The sequence below is a fragment of the Coregonus clupeaformis genome, chromosome 26 (genome assembly GCF_020615455.1).
Source record: "Coregonus clupeaformis isolate EN_2021a chromosome 26, ASM2061545v1, whole genome shotgun sequence".
Classification (NCBI taxonomy): Eukaryota; Metazoa; Chordata; class Actinopteri; order Salmoniformes; family Salmonidae; genus Coregonus; species Coregonus clupeaformis.
Window position 1 is genome coordinate 33111652 of NC_059217.1, and position 20997 is coordinate 33132648.

A 20997-nucleotide genomic window follows, 5' to 3' on the forward strand; every position below is an offset into this window, starting at 1 on the left:
CATAACACTTGTCGCATGCACATTAAATAATAATTGTTGGATGTGCATTTGATGTCGAGCCGTTTAATTAAGCCTTGATATTTTCACACATAATCTGATTACGTTGTAATAGCACATGAAACGCAGCAGCCCAAGAGCTGGAAAAAAGGTGTTCGCAAGGAATGTCCAGAATATTTTGTTATATCATTCTTTACGCCGGTGAAGACAGTTGTGCCTGGATCCACGTTGGATCTAATATCCCTAGCAAATTGATGTTGATCATCTGTTGTTGTCTTGATTTACAGCAAGGTCTCATTAGATTGAACAGAGAAAGCATCAAGGTAATGAGTTCATGTTTTCATACGTTTTTGTGCCTCGGAAGGGACAGAGGCTACTGTGCACAATTGTGTAGGATAGACTATTGTGCAACACCCAACGCAATTCCTATTCATTATTCTGGATATAATGACAACAAATTACATAGCCTTGTGGGCTTCTTCACAATATGACCTGGTCATTAAATAACATGACAAATACATTTTAGTTTCTATGTTACACCTGCGATTTTAAACAATACAAGGGGATTGAAGTAGCCTACTTGAACTTGAATTTGGAGCTCAGAAATTCAAGTGCTGGTATAGGCCTACCTTGAAAATCAGACATTTACTCAATTTGGTGTCTGAAAAGTCCTTGTAATTATTGTAGCCGATTTATTCTCCTGCTCTCTTATAATTATCCGTGATTTCATTTCTGATCAGTTTTTGTGAGAGATGTGGCCACTTTGGTTTGTTTCCCTCTGCTTCAATTGATGGGTGTTGTTGCGCTACTCTGTTGCGGTAAAACCACGTGCGGTTATTATGAGGACGACAACATCTAATGTTGGCTTCAACTTGGCTTTCCAAACAAATCCTTCCATTACAAAGGGAGCCTAGTTTTTGGTCGCTTTCTCAATATAAAAACAGCGATGGTGAGATTCAAATGGCGAAGGTGAGATTAATGCCACCTCTATTCATGGACATAGGCTTTATTATGTGTGCAAAGCTGTCATCAAGGCAAAGGGTGGCTACTTTGAAGAATCTAAAATATATTTGGATTTGTTTAACACTTTTTTGGTTACTACATGATTCCATATGTGTTATTTCATAGTTTTGATGTCTTCACTATTATTCTACAATGTAGAAAATAGTAAAAATAAAGAAAAACCCTTGAATGAGTAGGTGTTCTAAAACTTTTGACTGATAGTGTATATAAATTACACAATTGTATAACATTGAGGTCCTTGAAAATTGTAATTAAGTGCTGGAAAAAGTCCCTGAAAATACTTGAAATTGACTAACTATGTCTGTATGAATCCTGCTTAAAGGATGTATAGTCCTAGGCCTATGTTGTTGTATAGGTGGAGTTATGGGCCAATTTGCATATATTCACTTTTATTCCTCTAAGTTCACAAGTGGAACTGCATAAACATCATTTTTATTTTAGTTTCAAACTATTTTGAAATGTTGATCCCAATATCACACATTGGCCCCATTATTTATAGAAAGACCAATGTACAGTATGTTCTTTATGTATGCAGTGTGTGTTCTCACCGTGGGTTTCTTGCCCTCCTTGAAGACAGTTTTGCGTCGTAGGACTCCCTGTACGGTGACGGCTCCAGGGTACAGGTGCACCGCTAACTCCTCAGACTCCGCAGAGCTAGAGCAGAACACAGCACAATTACAACACACACTTACAGAGAAACACACACACACACACACACACACGTAGGGCTGGGCGATATGGGCAAAATATAATATAATGGCGGTATTTGACAGTATTTATGTTTCTGAATAATACAAGTTCTAAATATGTTTTATGAGTAGGAAGGCAACAAATGAATTCTAAGTGGTTTTAATGGGATTTCTCCATTCTGATGGTTTTATATTCAACCACACTAGGACAAAAGTGACAGTAGTCTGTGGAACCTTTCATTTAGTTTAGCACTGTATCAAAATATCGTTAGACGGTACTGTAAAATTCCATACTGGTATGTGGTACCATACCGGTATTCACGATATATCGCCCAGCCCTACGACACACACACAAACGCACACAGAGACAAGGACATAAACACACAGCAAAACACAGGCACAAACGGACACACTCACATGCAGAAATTCAAAAAGTATTTTATTTGACGTAGGGCCAGGCGGAATCTGCAGGGAAGTTTCCTCATTAATCAATATCTGAACTGCACTATCTGCATATTCAATCAATTGTGTAGCAGCAGTATTTGGCTTGCTTTGAATAAATTCCACAGACATATTTTCCTGTCTGGAAGGTTCCAGTGCAGAGTCTTTCTGGCTGTGATCACAGAGAATAAGGAAAGGGCAGCCAGTGGGAACTAGGAGGACACCAGTGAGGCATACAGTGCCTTCGGAAAGTATTCAGACCCCTTGACTTTTTCCTAATTTTGTTACGTTACAGCCTTATTCTAAACTTGATTAAATAAATACAAATCCTTAGCAATATACACGCAATACCCAATAATGACAAAGTGAACAGGTTTTTTGAAAGTTTTGCAAATTTGTTAAAAACAAAAACACCTTATTTACATAAGTATTCAGACCCTTTGCAATGAGACTCAAAATTGAGCTCAGGTGTATCCTGTTTCCATTGATCACCCTTGAGATGTTTCTACAACTTGATTGGAGTCCACCTGTGGTAAATTCAATTGATTGGACATGATTTGGAAAGGCACACACCTGTCTATATAAGGTCCCACAGTTTTTGGTATTTTTTTGGTATTTTATTAGGATCCCCCATTAGCTGTTACAAAAGCAGGAGCTACTCTTCCTGGGGTCAACACAAAACATGGGACATGACATAATACAGAACATTAATAGACAACAGCTCAAGGACAGAACTACATATTTGTTTTGTACAAAAGGCACACGTAGCCTACATATCAATACATACACATGCAAAAATGGCTCTATATAATACGGTACGCTTTCTTTAATTTATTCTGGATTTGGGGACTGTGGAAAGACCCCTGGTGGCATGTCTGGTGGGGTAAGTGTGTGTCAGCGCTGTGTGTAAGTTGACTATGCAAACAATTTGGTCAGTCTCTCCTCAACTCTTAGCCAAGAGAGACTGGCATGCATAGTATTTATATCAGCCCTCTGATTACAATGAAGAACAAGACGTGCCGCTCTGTTCTGGGCCAGCTGCAGCTTAACTAGGTCTTTCCTTGCAGCACTTGACCACACGACTGGACAATAATCAATACAAGACAAAACTAGAGAAAGCAGGACTTGCTTTTTGGAGTGTGGTGTCAAAAAAGCAGAGCATCTCTTTCTTACAGATAGACCTCTCCCCATCTTTACAACCATTGAATCTATATGTTTTGACCATGACAGTTTACAATCTAAGTTGACAGTGCATGTCAGCGCAAAAACCAAGCCATGAGGTTGAAGGAATTGTCCGTAGAGCTCCGGGACAGTGTCGGGGCACAGATCTGGGGAAGGGTACCAAAACATTTCTGCAGCATTGAAGGTCCCCAAGAACGCAGTGGCCTCCATCATTCTTAAATGGAAGAAGTTTGGAACCACCAAGACTCTTCCTAGAGCTCTCCGCCCGACCAAACTCAGCAATCGGGGGAGAAGGGCCTTGGTCAGGGAGGTGAACAAGAACCCAATGGTCACTCTGACAGAGCTCCAGAGTTCTTCTGTGGAGATGGGAGAAGCTTCCAGATAGACAATTATCTCTGCAGCACTCCACCATTCAGGCCTTTATGGTAGAGTGGCCAGACGGAAGCCACTCCTCAGTAAAAGGCACATGACAGCCCGCTTGGAGTTTGCCAAAAGGCACCTAAACGACTCTCGGACCATGAGAAACAAGATTCTCTGGTCTGATGAAACCAAGATTCAACTCTTTGAACTGAATGCCAAGTGTCACGTCTGGAGGAAACCTGGCACCATCCCTACGGTGAAGCATGGTGGTGGCAGCATCATGCTGTGGGGGTGTTTTTCAGCGGCAGGGACTGGGAGACTAGTCAGGATCGAGGCAAAGATACACGGAGTCAAGTACAGACAGATTCTTGATGATAACCTGCTCTAGAGCGCTCAGGATCTCCGACTGGGGCAAAGGTTCACCTTCCAACAGGACAGCAACCCTAAGCACACAGCCAAGACAACACAGGAGTGGCTTCGGGACAAGTCTCTGAATGTCCTTGAGTGGCCCAGCCAGAGCCCGGTCGAACATCTCTGGAGAGACCTGGAAATATCTGTGCAGCAACGCTCCCCATCCAACCTGACAGAGCTTGAGAGGATCTGCAGAGAAGAATGGGAGAATCTCCCCAAAAACAGGTGTGCCAAGCTTGTAGCGTCATACCCAAGAAGACTCAAGGCTGTAATTGCTCCCAAAGGTGCTTCAACAAAGTACTGAGTAAAGGGTCTGAATACTTATGTAAATGTGATATGTTTTTTTAATTTTTATAAATTAGCAACATTTTCTAAAAACCTGTTTTTGCTTTGTTATTATGGGGTATTGTGTGTAGATTGATGAGGATTTTAAAAATATTTTTTAAATCAATTTTAGAATAAGGCTGTAACCTAACAAAATGTGGAAAAGGTCAAGGGGTCTGAATACTTTCCGAAGGCACTGTATATATGACAGAGAGAACCAATGGAGCTAGAATAGAAGTCTATGACTGACTGACAGAGGGCAGAACTCCCAGCAGTGTGGTAAACTGGAAACTCAGTCACCTCTTAGAAAACCTGCAGGCTCCATATTGCATAAAGTTTAATTGACAATCCCGTATAAATGTTTGAGGTGTAAACAAGTCATTAAAATGCATGTGTGAAAGATACCATACAGGGAGAATGAGAGTGTTGCTAAGATGGTCTGGTTTAGCGGAGAATCTCCCACAGAGTCCCACCACCCGATTATACCACACACACACTCCCACCACCTTCAACACACACACCAGCACACAGTGGCCCTCGGGCAAACAGAGGGGATATGGGCGGCAGATGGCAGGGTGGAGAGGGAGTTGAGAAGGGGGCGAGGGTGTTGAGAGGGTTGTAGAGTAGGGGGAAATGTATGTGTACCTGCTGGGCCTCAGGCCTCCTTTGTAGGGGATTCTGGCCACGCGGGTCACAGGGCCCAGAGAGTGATAGAACCGAGTCCTGTTCAGCAGAGGACAGGGACAGGGTGGGGGCATGGAACAGTAAAGGTTGGGTTCTCTCAGCTCGGTTCATTCTATCAAAATTGTGAGGGTTGGGATGAGGACGGTTGTTTTTTCTTCAGGTTCTTTCAGGACTGGTGTTTTTGGTACAGAGCATCGGACGCTCGGACATAAGGGCTTATGTGACCAGTTACTGGGTTTGAACCCTGGTCGTCTGTACACCACTAGACTGTGTTTGCCCACTGAACAGCAGCTCAGAAGGCAGTAAGTGCTGCTTGCCTGTAGGCTAAGCTTTCGTCAAAGAGATTCACACATCATCGTGTGTGTGTGTGTGCGCGTGCAGACTTACCTCTCAAAGGCTGGCCAGGACATCTCTTCACTGAGTTCTGAACCCTCACTGCTCCCTGCAGATACACAGACAGACAGTGTTACTGTCAAAGTCAACAGACAGGAATAAGAGCACAGTTGTGTGTGTGTGTGTGTGTGTGTGTGTGTGTGTGTGTGTGTGTGTGTGTGTGTGTGTGTCTAACCCAGTGAGATGCCGCTGGAGAGCGTTGAGCTCTCGGCCTGTCCTCTTGTAGGGGTGTGGCTCTCCATGACGCTGTCGTCCAATAGATGACGAGAACCAGCATTGGGGAACGTAGCGCTCTTAAACTCCACCGTATTCATCTTATGAATAAAACTACAGAGAAACAAAATAACTATTAGAAAACATATGACAACCAATTAACCAATGCAGTAACATTTGCGAAATCCCTAAAAGAGCACATGGGGGTGATTATGGCTTGGAATCCAGAAGATTCTGAAGTGGGAAGCATTGCATTCAGATGTTATGTGGTAATGGATGCTAAAGTTAGCCTGCGGTAGAGGGTGACTCACTTGTAGCCCAGGCTGTGACACTTCCTGTGTCCATAGGGGAGGAGGTTCCGGGGGGAGGGGGGCGTGGGAGGGACTTTGGTTCCGTCTGCAATGGGGCCCTTACGGCCACACAGAGGAGAGGCAGATGCATCCGAAACTACAAGGTCCTCTCTAGAGGCAGTCGAGCGGGGGGTGCTGGTGGCAGGCTCAATCTTCAACGACAACCTGAACACAATACAACACAACATTACACATGAGAACCACATAACACATACCTGATTATGACTTCCAATAAAGGTCAAACTAATCAAACTCCATTAACCTAACAGAGCCACTACTCACTTGTAGTTGTCATCCTCCACAAACTTCTGTAGCTCCTCGATATACATGACTGAGTTGAGATATTTCTGGACATGAGGCAACATTGGTATATCTATACAGACAGAGAGAAAGGTCTTAGGGTATGAAGTAGGGAGGGGTGTGTGCATGGGTGTGTGCATGTGTGTGTGTGTGTGTGTACCGTAGGTGCAGGAGCGTTGCAGGTCAGATATAATCCTCAGGATGTTGTTCATGAGGTTGGATCTCTGTTCATTCTCCAGGATGCTGCCAGTAGAGGGATACGCTGAGTCTATATACGTCAGGTCAGACAGATACATACCTACACAGAGAGAGGGCGAGATACAGAGAAAGAGAGAGAGATGGTCAAGAACTTGTCATGGGTAAATACTCTTAAACACATGAGATGATAGGTTAATTAGAATCCTAGAACACTGGCACATACTAGAGTAACAAATGCAATTGCCATGGGAACTTCAGCATGATTTTCTTACAAACAAACATGAACCCAAACAGAGAACAGAATCTGCTGACTCAGTGAAAAAGATTGCATTAGTTGCCTGCAGACACCCAATCTCTCCTTCTCTCACTTTCATTTTCTCCATCTCTCAGCACTCTCTGTTCTTCCAGCCAAATGAGGGCAAGGTCCATCTGTCTGAGGCGTGACTCAAAACAACACCAGGGAACAACGAAATCATTCCAGACCACATACTGACTAATCCCTATTCCTTAATCAACAAACACATTCTGATAACACACACACAGACAGATCGTTTGACGGCAGTCTAATGACATCACACTGGAGTTGAGACATGACATGAGTGGAATGTGTACCACACAAACACCACTAATAGAACACACACAATATTCCATCATCCTGTTATTCATACATAAACAATCATATGTTGAGCAATGGTGTTAACAAAACATTAAGAACACCTGCTCTTTCCATGACAGACTGACCAGGTGAAAGCTATGATCAATTATTGATGTCACTTGTTAAATCCACTCCAATCAGTGTAGATGAAGGGGAGGAGACAGGTTAAAGAAGGATTTGAAAGTCTTGAGATATGGATTGTGTATGTGTGCCATTCAGAGGGTAAATGGGCAAGACAAGTGCCTTTGAACGGGGTATGATAGTAGGCGCCAGGGCGCACCGGTTTGTGTGAAGAACTGCAACGCTGCTAGATTTGCCATGTGTATCAAAAATGCTCCAACGCCCAAAGGACATCCAGCACACTTGACAACTGTGGGAAGCACTGGAGTAAAGATGGGCCAGCATCCCTGTGGAACGCCTCTCTCTCTCTCTCTCTCTCTCGCTCTCTCTACCTCCCACCTCCTACTGTCTCTCTACCGCCCACTGTCTCACTCCCCCCCACCACCTCTCCCTCTCTCTACCTCTCCCTCTCTCCCTCTCTCTACCTCCCCCCTCTCTCTTTCACTCCCCCCCACCTCTCTCTTTCTCATTCCCCCCACCTCTCTACACCTCTTCCCTCTCTTTCTCACTCCCCACACGCCTCTCTCTGTCCCTCTCTCTCCCCCCACACGCCTCTCTCTGTCCCTCTCTCTCCCCACACGCCTCTCTGTCCCTCTGTCCCTCTCTCTCTCTCCCCACACGCGCCTTTCTCTCTCTCTCCCCCCACACGCGCCTCTCTCTGTCCCTCTCTCTCTCTCCCCACATGCCTCTCTGTCCCTCTCTGTCCCTCTCTCTCCCCACACGCGCCTCTCTCTCTCTCCCCCCACACGCGCCTCTCTCTGTCCCTCTCTCTCTCACTCCCCACACGCCTCTCTCTGTCCCTCTCTCTCTCACTCCCCACACGCCTCTCTCTGTCCCTCTCTCTCACTCCCCACACGCCTCTCTCTGTCCCTCCCTCTCTCTGTCCCTCTCTCTCTCACTCCCCACATGCCTCGCTCTCTCTCTGTCCCTCTCTCTCTCACTCCCCACATGCCTCGCTCTCTCTCTGTCCCTCTCTCACTCCCCACACGCCTCTCTCTCTCTCTGTCCCTCTCTCACTCCCCACACGCCTCTCTCTGTCCCTCTCTCACTCCCCACATGCCTCTCTCTGTCCCTCTCTCACTCCCCACACGCCTCTCTCTGTCCCTCTCTCACTCCCCACACGCCTCTCTCTCCCTCTGTCCCTCTCTCACTCCCCCCACACGCCTCTCTCTCTGTCCCTCTCTCACTCCCCACACGCCTCTCTCTCTGTCCCTCTTTCTCACTCCCCACACGCCTCTCTCTCTGTCCCTCTTTCTCACTCCCCACACGCCTCGCTCTCTGTCCCTCTCTCACTCCCCACACGCCTCGCTCTCTGTCCCTCTCTCACTCCCCACACGCCTCGCTCTCTCTCTGTCCCTCTCTCTCTCACTCCCCCACACGCCTCGCTCTCTGTCTCTCTTTCTCACTCCCCACACGCCTCGCTCTCTCTGTCCCTCTTTCTCACTCCCCACACGCCTCTCTCTGTCCCTCTCTCACTCCCCACATGCTCGCTCTCTGTCCCTCTCTCTACTCCCCACACGCCTCGCTCTCTGTCCCTCTCTCACTCCCCCACACGCCTCGCTCTCTGTCCCTCTTCTCACTCCCCACACGCCTCTCTCTCTGTCCCTCTCTCACTCCCCACACGCCTCGCTCTCTGTCCCTCTCTCACTCCCCACACGCCTCGCTCTCTGTCCCTCTCTCACTCCCCACACGCCTCGCTCTCTGTCCCTCTCTCACTCCCCACACGCCTCGCTCTCTGTCCCTCTTTCTCACTCCCCACACGCCTCTCTCTCTCGAAATTGAGATGAATTTGACCATTTAACTTTCTCCCATCACACTGTCTCCGACATCATCTCCCTCTCCATACATCTGTCATTCTCTTCTCTTCTGCTTTCTATCCAGTCCCTAGTTCTCCTTCAACACCCCCCCCAAACCCAAATTCTCTCTCCCCCCTCACTTTCATGTTCGTAATGAGAGCAGCACAGCAGCAGCAGATGCAAGGCAATGTCTCACACCCTCATGACATAAGAGTTGTTCTCCTTTTGACACGCTCACACACAACTGAACAGTCAGGAAGCCAAGTGGTTGTAAAAGCAACTGTGCAACAACAAAACACCAATGTTGACTACACTAGAGCAGCAGACACTAGTCCTGGGACAGCACCACTCATCATGGAGCCCTCTAATGCCTACATCATACATACCATCACTCTGATTAGAACCAGAGGGAGGAATGGAGGGAGATATAGGGAAGGAGAAAGGGAGCGATAGAGAGCGGGACAGAGAGAAGAAGTGCAAACAAATGGTTATGGAGAAACAGCTGCGAGATGGAGAGATGGGAAGAAGAGAGAGAGGGAGTGAAGGCTTAACCGCCAGTACTGGTAATTTCATAGCGTGTCGGAAGGATGACGGCAGTTAGTCATGCAAGAGTAAAGTCTGCCCAGAACACATACACACGTCAGAAATCTGAGACAAGAGCAGGAAGTAGTTACTAAGTCAAAAAAATTAAAAATTAAAAGGCCCCCTTCTCCTCTGATCCCCTCTACACATTCCAGTGTTCTATCTGGAAGTGTGACATGAAGATATTATCAACCAGTCTGGCAACCAGAAAAAACCTCTCTCCAAAACATGTAAATCATCTGCTCGCTCTCTGACATCTCACATGGTTGGGGATAGGGAGAGAGGGGAGGGAAAGGGGAGAGGGGGAGGAGAGGAAGAGGGTCTCTCCATACACCTAGAGCTGGCCTCTCCTTCCCACCTCTCTACAAATCAGTGTGATGTATATGCACCGCACAAAGACCCATTCACACACACAGCTATGTGTATTACACAGTGTCTAAAGGGCTGCACAAACTGTAAGATTTTATTTAGCCGTCTTATGCCACGATTTTGCCGTCCCAGACCAAATTTCCACGTTGTGGGCAAATTCTTAGGTTGTAAACGATTGTCAGGCGTCTTGGCTTGTTCAGTGTGACAGGGTCTAGGTCTTCCGATTAAGTACCACTACGTGCGGTCGTAGGCTCCGACAAAGTTCAGGCACATTTTTTTGCCTTTATCGTGTAGTGTGGTTGGTGTTACGAGCCAATCCCGGTGACTGACCAATAGGAACACGGCCGGCACTGAGTATGCACACAATAATACGATTATTGTGAATAGCAGATTAATATAATAGTTTGATTTAAATAGTTTGTTTACATGCTGTGCAAAAATAGCGATTTCCCTAATAATCTTGTTTACATGACACATTTGAAAATCAGGCTACTTGATGGGATTTTGATAAATGCACAAAATCGCCAATCAAAAGAAAAGTTCTACCACAGCGACCATGTTATTTTGGGGAAGCCTAATTGATTCTGAGTTCAGACAAATAACGTTTGTATGTGAAAACTATTTCTAAGATGCATACTTTTAGTTTTTACGAACTCACTTCACTCACGCATAAGCATAGAGGGAGGCTTGCGCTGCTGGTGCTAGCACATGCGCTGATCAAATACACCACTGCAGTTGACATAGCCTACGTCGGCTGATGTAGCCTCGCAAGCCAATCGCAGAATGTGATGACAAAACTGAAGCAAATCGTACAATCTGGCCAGGTCGATATAAAGATCTTAATTTGGTAACGTCGCACATTGTGACATGGAATAATCGTAAGAGACTGAATCTGACGTACAGCGTGGGTTGGCCTTAAAGGTAGATGCAGTAAACCCCAGACAACACCAGGATAACTGTGGCACAGCATGAACATACACTACAGCCTGGGAAGATAGGAGAGAGGGATGGAGGGTGTCTTATGGACTCGCACACAGAAGGGGTCTAAGCATTGAGGAGTAAGCCAGAGAGAAGCGGGTGTCTGATAATTTTGGGGTACTAGTGGGATGGGGGTTACAGCGGCAGACATGGACTTCAATATATGGTGGATGAAAGGGAGTGTGTGTGTGTGTGTGTCTGCTGTCCTTACCCCCAAACAAACCCTCCTTGTGTGAGTTCAAACAGTTTTTTGAAGTCTAAAGTTTCTCCAACTGGCTCTCTCTATCTTTCTTTTCTTAACAAAGTGGGGCAGGAGTGGTGGAGGATGTGAAACTTGAGGAGGTTCTTCTGATATTCCCTCTCTTTTTTCAGACCAGTGACATCAGAGGTGGGCTGGCATGTTCTAAAAAAGACGTAGGGAGAAATGGAGGGGAAAAACAGCCTCCCTCTTCCACACCCTCTTCCTCCCTCCCTTCCCTTCCCATCCAATCCTTTGTGAAAACCTTGAGGCACCAGGCGTCGTAGCTCAGTGTGTAGAAGTAGCCGCTAGTTCAGTCATGCTCCAGACAGAGCTCCAGCTCTAACCCCTAACCCCAGCCTCACGGAGCCCACAGAGAGGATACTTTGCTGGGCAGCAGGATGCAGAGAGAAGGCCTCTGGAATCTGGCTCTCTAGGAGGGGGACCAGTTGAGATCTAATCCCAGGACAGAGGGAGTAGAGTGGGAGAGAGAGCCAGAGATGAGCCCCTGTGTGAGATGGGAGAAGTGCACATGAGCAGAGCCTGAGGAGGGAACTGAACCGGAGCACCAAGGCTCACTGAGCACTGCCTGACTGACGACACACACATACATCTGCAGGATACACTCTCACAAACAAACACACAAAGGTAAGCAGCTGCATGTCTCTGAGTTTGTCTCCCTCCCCTCTCTGTTGTGTAGCTATGTGAGCAGCTGGGAGAGCTCTGCAGGAGAGATTAGGATGTTCTGTGAGGCAGTTCTTTTCTGGCTGCAGAAGTGTCCGAAAAGTTTAGCAATGCTCTGCTTCTCCAGGGGACTGGGATCTAGATGTGAAAAGCTTTACCGTGAGGCTGGTTGTACATAGTGTACAGTGTGAGTAAGAGGGACGCCTCAGACAGAGAGGCTGTGACAGACAGGCTGTATGCGGACGTCAGGAGAGAAGGGAGCTAGCCACACACAGCCGCTCAGCAACAGGTAGTCTGCTCCACAGTAAATGTCCATTCACTGCTGCTGGGCTCTTTACCGGGCTACTGAAACTTTACTACTTTACCTTTCAAACTACCACTAGTTCAATAAAGTGCATGTCTTTCACTGGAGTAACTCCATTCTCTCTGTCGATCTGGACTGTTTCCATAACTCTATTATTCAAGAGGACTGGGAGGAAAAGAGGAGAGAGAGAGAGAGACCCATTGTCCTGTTTATTTATCTAAGCTTTGGTTTCCTAATACCCTCTCTGCCTGTCCTAGGGCCGGTAGTGCAGAATGAGAAATGGTTGTTAACTTAATCAGGATAGATTAGGGTTAAATAAATAAGTCACAGCCTAATGAGGTAGTGACACTCTACAGTGTGTGGCTAGATGTTACACACACACCCACTTGCATTTTGTGGCTTCATCAAGAGTGACTGGGGTTGTTTCTGAGTTAATAGAAGGTCCCATTCATGGCATCTTGTTTGAAGAAAAACAACCCTGATAATACAATGTAATTATTCTCTGACCACATCCTCCTGCAGCCAACGCTACCCTCCATCCAGACATCCACCACTGCCATGCAGCCGCTCTAAACCTCACCATGACACTGGGGGCTTTGAACGCTAATAATATCAGTCTGCTAGCGCTCACATTGCCACTCACAATTATGTTCAACTGCTTTCACTTTTACATGCTCTGCTCTGTCAGTGAGATCCATGGAAAACTCTCTCAGCTCACTAAGGATGCACATCTGTTAATGCTGTCCGACTGTAGATAGGGAATGCACGTACATACGCATGTGCACACGAGCAGAGCCACACAGTTCACATAGGAAGTCTTAAACAGCTAAAGCAAACATGAGGGCAGGACTAAATGTTCTGAAAATGTTTCGTGAGGACAAGTGTTTTTCAGAAAGCGATAAAACAGAGCGAATCACAGCCCTAAATCATCTGACTGACACAGAGCGACAGAGACGGAGAGAGAGAAAGGGAGAGAAAGATAGAGCGAGGGTCTGAGAGAGTGAGAGAAAGAGGGGGTAGCAGAGAGAGAGAGAGAGACAGAGCAAGAGAGGAGAAACATTATTTTTATCCAGTGTTTTGTCCAGTACATTCCACGCAGAAGTAGGAGTGCTCATCGTTCAGTTCACCTGAAACGTGTGTGTGTGTGTGTGTGTGTAGTGACTTAAATGGCTCATCACTCTCTGGCTACAACAACAAACTGAAGTATTCTACTTTCTAACCCTAGATAGGATTTTAACCCTAACCTGCCCTTAACAACAATTGTAGATGTACTTGCTCATCAAGTCCGACTGGCCCACATTAATGTAGTGTGACTTGTGAAGGTCCTGTAGCTGTGCTGTAGACAGAGAGATGGCTAGTGGAGCTGGCTGGCCAGAACAGAAGGCATTAGGCCAACCATAACTATACCCCACCACAGTGAGGTGCTCCCAGTGTTGCCCACCACAAGGCCCACACTCACGGCCCCAACGAGACCCTTACTCTCTTCCCAACATCACTCTCTCCCTACCACAGTACCAGACACACACACACTGTCTGAGCAGTTAGGGACTTTCCCAGTCAAACGTCATCAGAGAAACCTCGTGCTTCACAGCAACACACATTGACGGGACTTAACATCCAGGTTTTGGAGAGGATTTAAACGTACACACATTTGAGGAGTAGGTCTATTCATATGGGATTCCGAGCAACTCAAACGCACACTGCGGTGTCAGTCCACAAACACACAGTTAGCAGCTCTTTCTAGGACCACAATATCACAGCTACAACATACACACACATTGTCCCCTGAGCCTGCCTGTCACACAGAGAGTAATCCACCACCTCTTTAAAACACTTTATTAACGCAAATAAAACCCTCCATAAATATAAGTCAGCCGTTACCTGCACCAATGGAAAGAACAGAAGGAGGAGGGGGATATAGGAGACGGAGAGCAGTATATACAGAGCTCATACATGGATCTGTTATGTGTTAAGGAAGAATCAGACAGTAATGAGTCAAAACTACTCTGGTAGGAAAGGAAAGAGAAAGAGAGAAGGGAGAGGACAGCGGGAGGCAAGACGCAGGCACACACACAACCAAGAGTCAGAGGACACTGTGTGTGTGTGTGTGTGTCTAATAGGTAACATATGTGCAGAGGTTTTTGGTAGTAGGGTGACTGACAGAGCAGTAAAAATAACACCACCAGAGGATTAACGGTTCCGCTCCAACATAAAACACACTGCATTATTCACCCTATAGGTCCTGGAGGGTCACACACACACACACACACACCTTGTTATCTTGAGAGTTGTTATCTTGAGAGTGAGTGTGTGTGATGGAGAGAGTAAGGGAGGCCTTGTACGAATCCAAGCTAACCATTGACACAGCAGTCAGCACTCAACGACATATACACAAACACGGGGAGGCCCACAAGGGAGCTTGGGTGTGTGTGTGAGAGAGAGACCTGCTAGGGCTTATGCCCCACAAAGAGTGATTGATTATGGGGTGGGGGTGAAGGCAGAGTGGGGCCACACCCTACTACTCTGAGAACCCCACATTTGACTTCTGACTTGAAACTCGTCTAGGGTTCCAGTCTAAACGCACAGTATAAGAACCAAAAAAGCTTGACTCCAGTGTGGTGTAGGGCTGTGGAAGAAATCTCTGTAAGAAGGCTTTCTGGGTTTGGGAGATCAAACCAAAGACCCAGATACATGTCCTTGTGGCTCCCTTCCTCTTTTTCTCTAGTTCCTTCTGTTTTCCTCTTCTTCATCCTACAGGCCGGCTCCAGGACCAATTAGAGTTTAGACGGACTCTTTCACTTCATAAATCTGAAGGACATTTTCTCCCTTTCTACTCCTCATTCGCTCTTTCCTTCCCTCCCTTCTCTCACTTGTTTCCATCCCTCCCTCCCTCCCTCCCTCCCCTTCTCTCTTCTCACGCGGTGGCAGAGGACTCTGCCAACTATCATTTATCCCAGCGCTAGTTTCAACAGGAGACAGAGATTACACAATATGACAATACTCAGGGAAAGGTGACCACTATAACCCCACTTTCCCCCGTCCTCCACATCTCCTCCTCCTTTCCTCCCCCATCGCTGGTTCTATCAGTTAGTATGACAGGGTGTCTAGCGTGTGGAGGTTGCCTGGGCTGTTGACTGCTCTGATTAATTGCTAACATGTTTCAGGGGTGCGTGTGAGACAGAGCAAACGACAGAGAGAGCAAACGAGAGAGTTGAGATCATATTTATTAGGGGTGTAACGATTCGTTTTAACAACGATTCGATTTGTATCACGATTCGTGGTTGTCGATACGATTCAAGGACGATATTGGTTCATTTAGAACGATACGATCCGAAACGATTCAGTGACTTGAAATCGATTCAGTAACCTTTTAGCCAAAAATTCAACCAGTGTGACTGAAATAAATACCTGGATACTGGACAGTGCAGGTGACGTTTCCTAGATTCCTGTTTCTTGTAAGGACCGCAATGGTGGCTTGATAATTTCTCGCTCGTCGGCTTCTCCTCTGTCGTCCGCCATGCTATGTTTTGTTGTCTTTGCGCCTTTGCGCTGCTGCTGGCGCGGGGCGATGACGTCACGGATAGGCTGACTGAATCGAGTAATGTTTAAAGCCTTTATCATTAAAAGTGCTAAGAAAAAACATCCATATAAAGTCTGACGTGCTTAAATCCAATGGGTTATTTCCTAGTATCAATACAATCGATTTATTACATTTTAAAATGATGTTAGATTGATATATGTTGTCCAAAAGGCCAACTCGCCGAGCACAGATCGATGTAGTTGGATCATAGGAATATAAATCGATACATCGATGTAGTAGATGGATCGTTACACCCCTAATATTTATGTTTGGGAAGGGCTGTGTTTTTATGAGACCATGTGTGTGAACAGTAGGGTCCTGACAGGGCCAAGTTTGTAGTGGAGTTTTTTTTACAGCTGTTCTTCTAAAGCCTCCTGTCCTCCTCCTCTGATCCCTCTCTTTTCTCCTCCTCCCTCTATTATTTCTAGTGATGTAGAGTATCTGTTGTGTGTTTGGGGGGTTTGGAAGCAGACAGGGAAAGTCTGAAGGCCAGATCGGATGTTGGAAGCTGGAGCCGCGAGGCTGAGAAATACATTGGCTATAAAAATAAAAATACATATTTTCCAAATATGCCCCCTCTCTTCCTGTTGCTGCCATCCATCAGACTAGAGACTGACACAAAGAAAGAACCTTCAACCCGTATCTAAATCTGCAGGCTTCAATCAAAATGAATGGAAAAGATAGGCACCATCCAGCCATATATATTTAAATATGTTATTTAAGTGATAATGCCCGAGAAGCTGGTGTTTGGAGGATATATTGGGTTACCAACATATTAAAATAATGACTGACATATTTTCATTAAAAACTTTATTTTGATGAAATTATTCATACTATTTCATCCTTCCACAAGATACAGTCCTGACACAAATCTAGGGTTGCTACCCAAGCCGGCTGGTCATTCGTTCTGTCGGTTCAGTTGCCAGAGACGCGACGCAGTCGTTCAGTCTTTTTGTTCTGTATCTATGGACGCAACCCAGTCGTTCGTTCTAAATGTTCCATTGCCATACTGGCTGGCAACGTTGTTATCCCTTGCTTGCTAGCTAGCCAACTACGGCTAATTTACAGTTACGTCAAACAGTGCAGCCAGAATAACAACAGTAGCTCCATTTGCATTTGTTTAAACTGTTTTCTAGTGACATTTATTTGGATACATCCCATAACAATAAGCTAATGAGGCGCGATTTCTCTTGGTATAGAAAATGTGCTCTTTTGTCAGGACACTGTTGTTCAGAGGAGCTAGCCAACAACACAGCTCACACAATCACTTCAAACTGAAGCTGGAAAGACTGCAAACTAGCTGCACTTCGTTTCGTTTGACCTGTTTTCTATTGATAGTTTTGTATAAAGCCATAAACATTATGCTGATTCATGATTTCGACTGGCTGAGAAAAGCTGCCTACCTGTCTGTCTCATCCCGACACGTGTATTACTATGGGACAGCTGGAGATCGAATTAGAATATTGAAACAATGTTGCAAATGTCGGAGAGACAGACAGCAAGGTTTATACAAATCTCTGCTGTTGAAAACTAAATGTTAGTCTAAAAGAAAATGTGAGATAATCTAGATGCTTTTTATAGTGGAGATCAAGTTTATAAATTGCCTGGCTGGGCTGATGAGACAGTGGATTGCAAAGTCAGATGGAATAGAGTAAATAGGCATTTTAACATCATAGATTTAGCCGGTGGTAACTTGTGGAATAGACACCGGCTAGAACGCGGTTTTAACCAATCAGCATTCAGGATTAGACCCACCCGTTGGATAAATCTCTATATATGGCTCTGGCGCCATGTGATATATTGGCCACTTTGATCTCTAGTCAACTTTAACCCTGCTCAATAAACCCTGTGAGAATAGTGTGGTAAGAGCCAGAAGGCTGACAATGTTGGTAGCAGCAGTGAGGACTGCAGATCTTTAAACATTCCTTCTCATTCATGATTTTTAGAGTGAGTGGCTAACGCAGCTCCTGTCATTTCCTCTCTGGCTGAGGCTGCTGTGATTTCACTTACCACAGATATACACACTGTGTGGTGTGGTTGCACCCTAATCCCTTCTCTACTCACAGTCAGTCTGCGAAATTTCCTTTCGTAAGATAGCCAGAGGCAAAGTCATTATTATACGTCAGGTGATTGGTTGTGCCTTCTTGGGTGTGTGACATCACTATGTGCCCTAACCAAAACAATGGCGGACAATCTCTCCCCTCGGATCTAAAACCAGTAGTAAACACCAACTTCAATGACAGTTATCTTTAAATTAAAAAGACATAGCTATCTAATATTCCCGCAACCCAATGACTTTGTAGCCGAGGAGGGTTTGTTAGCTAGCATTTTCTTATAAAACAGCTCAGCTAACAATGCTAGCTAGCTAGCTAGCTAACGTTAGATAAACCGTGTCTAGACTCGGGAGCACATGGGCACATAGACAAGTCACATAGGCTTCAGGAGCCATGGACAACAACTGGCTACTAGTTCGTTTTCACCAAAATATGTTCAACTCCTAGTTTGTTTATCCACTGACCACCGCATTTAGGAGGATAGCTAAATTACTGAAATGTAGCCAACTAATCGTGACACATTTGGGTTAACTTGCTCATAGCAAGCAACAGACAGTTTGTGAAAAGGTAAAAATAACAATAGTGGACAGTGAAACTAAAATAGAATGGTAGCTAGCTGGTGAGGCTTTAATTTATTTCACAAGTCATTTGGTACTTACTGCTCATGCCGGTGAGCAAGCCTAAACAGATGGCTGTGCAGTGCAGTCATACACCCAAGAAGGCTCAACCAATTAACATAACTCATGAATATTAATGACTTTGCCTCCGGCTATCCTAAAAAATGAATTTTCGCAGCCAGTCTGGCACTGGACCCAAAATGTCCGACCACCGCAACACAGCCCCGGAATGTGGGAGATCAGTTGCCAAGGGGAGAGGAGGTAGAGGTGTTGAGTGGGGGGCTCAGAGCTAGAGTTGCAAAATTCCGGGAACGTTCAATAAATTCCCTGGTTTTCCAGAAATCCTGGTTGAAGGATTTCAGATTTCCTGCTTATTCCCTTCTGATTCCGGGAATTCTCCAACCGGGATTTCGGGAAAAACAGGGAATTTATTGAATGTTCCCGGAATGTTGCAACCCTACTCAGAGCACAGGGTGGGGCCTGTGTCTAGGGTATTTGGTTGCTGGAGCTGGCACGCCCGTGAACAGCTTACTACATCACGGCAGAAATCTATAAGATCCAAAGCCACAGAAATCATAGAACCCCAACCCCACAGGCCTGTTAAGAGCCACACTAGCCACACAGCTAAAACAAGACTAGAAGGGCTAATGAGGCAGGAACCTGATCCTAGAGCTGCATGCCATGGAGCATGTAACACAGTGGCAGGCTTCACACAGGAGGTTGAGGAGTGGGTGGTCATTTGTCTAGAGTAGATGAGGTAGCTGGGTAGAGGGGGCTATAGAATCCTGGGCTTTAGGCCTATATTGGCCCTGGGCTGGGGCAATGATTTATACAGTAATAGTGTAACAGAGATAAAGGGAGAGATGTAAGATAGTGTCTCTTGTCCTGTGACTGCTCCATTAACAGTCCATGTGTGTGTGTGTGTAGGTGAATGGGAGCATATGTCTAAGAGCGAGACAGAGGTTTCAGGCCAAAGTCATAGGTCATTAGTAAGGTGAGCAGCCAGCGGAAAGTGACAAAGGTCACACTGTTTCCATCATGTAAGGCTGGGAGAGGGAGACAGTCCAGGACGGTTCCAGAACACACAGGCACAGTTACAACACATACACAAGTGCATGCGCATGCACACACACACTACTAAGGCTAGTTTTCCTTTGGCTGGGGTTGGACGTTGCGATATCTGTTAGGAGATACGTGAGCCGTCGGCTGTGGACCCGGAGCCAAAAACACGTATTTTTATTGAGTTTAGGGAGCGTGAAGGAAAAAGAGAAGGCTTATAACAAGTTGAGAAGGGGGAGAATAGGAAAGAAAGGGTTGTGATTTCTAGCTGGCTGTGTTTTATGCTTTTCTAAGTCTGTCCATCTCCCCTCACTCTACTGTCACCACCCATTAACTACTACAGCCTCAATACTGACCCAGCGAGAGTGAGGGAGGAGAGGACAGACAGAGGGGGAGAGCGGACAAAGGGAGAGAAAGCCAGAAGAAAGAGGTAGAACAGAGTGTTGCTTCAGTCCTATAAGTGGTTGTTGAGGCTTGTCAGCTTTTACCTGTTTGCATGCCTCTCTCCTCTCCGCTATGAGGCTCTGGGTGTTCTGTGCAGGTCGGAGTTGCTTTGGTTTAGTCGGCTCTGGTTGGTCTGACTGGTCGGTGCTTTCATCTGGCTTTGTTGTCTAACTGAAAGAGACACTTCTCTTCTTCAGCTTCTCTCTACACTAACCTCTCCAACCTCCACCAGTCTCTGGCTGTGTCCCAAATGGCCACCCTAGAGCCCTATGCACCCTGGTCAAAATATGTGCACTAAATAGGGAATAGGGTGCCATTTGGGACACAGTCTGTGGCTGACTGACTCAGTAGAGAGCTGGTCCCATCTACATTCTGCCCCCCTGTCCTCCGCTACAGACAGGCTCTTCCTGTAGGCCTTCACTAAGCGTTAGGGCACAGTGTACTGACACAGAGGTCTGGTCACAGTGTACTGACAGGTCTGGTCAGAATGCTCTATTGCTGTTGTGTACATACACATGGGGCGGCGCACAATTGGCCCAGCGTCGTCCAGGGTAGGGGAGGGAATGGCCGGCAGGGATGTAGCTCAGTTGGTAGAGCATGGCGTTTGCAACGCCAGGGTTGTGGGTTCGATTCCCACGGGGGGCCAGTATGAAAAAATAAAATAAAATAATGTATGCACTCACTAACTGTAAGTCGCTCTGGATAAGAGCGTCTGCTAAAATGACTAAAATGTCAAATGTAAAATACATAGAAGGATAGAGGGGGGGAGAGTCAGAGAGAAAGAAAGAATGTAATGACAGTGGACAGTGACAGGTATGTCTGCTGTTCAGTGTGTATTGGTTTGTTTGGAGTTAAGGTACAGTTTAACTGCTCTCAAACTCCTGACCTCCTTTTCTCTCAGAACCTGGAATGTCTTTCATCTGGTGTTCCAGTTCAGAGAACCGCCCCAGAG

General features: G+C 46.0%; 2 protein-coding genes across 5 annotated transcripts in view; one reads left to right on the forward strand and one right to left on the reverse strand.

The window, feature by feature from the left end:
• The window catches only part of LOC121540200 (ras-specific guanine nucleotide-releasing factor RalGPS2-like), a 138009-nt gene that overhangs the window by 18834 nt on the left and 98178 nt on the right, over positions 1-20997 (reverse strand). For 3 of the 4 annotated variants that reach the window (XM_045207821.1, XM_041848888.2, XM_045207820.1), the window contains exons 10-16: positions 6528-6665; positions 6350-6440; positions 6029-6232; positions 5680-5831; positions 5499-5553; positions 5073-5150; positions 1569-1674 (exon numbers count right to left, since the gene is read on the reverse strand). In XM_045207821.1, the coding sequence (XP_045063756.1) occupies positions 1569-1674; positions 5073-5150; positions 5499-5553; positions 5680-5831; positions 6029-6232; positions 6350-6440; positions 6528-6665 (824 nt within the window). The remainder of the gene's footprint in view (positions 1-1568; positions 1675-5072; positions 5151-5498; positions 5554-5679; positions 5832-6028; positions 6233-6349; positions 6441-6527; positions 6666-20997) is intronic. The other variant, XM_045207822.1, reaches the window with a different exon arrangement.
• The window catches only part of LOC121540201 (angiopoietin-related protein 1-like), a 33652-nt gene continuing 24233 nt past the window's right edge, over positions 11579-20997 (forward strand). The window contains exon 1 of the mRNA XM_041848889.1: positions 11579-11951. The gene's annotated coding sequence lies outside the window, so the exon portion shown is untranslated. The remainder of the gene's footprint in view (positions 11952-20997) is intronic.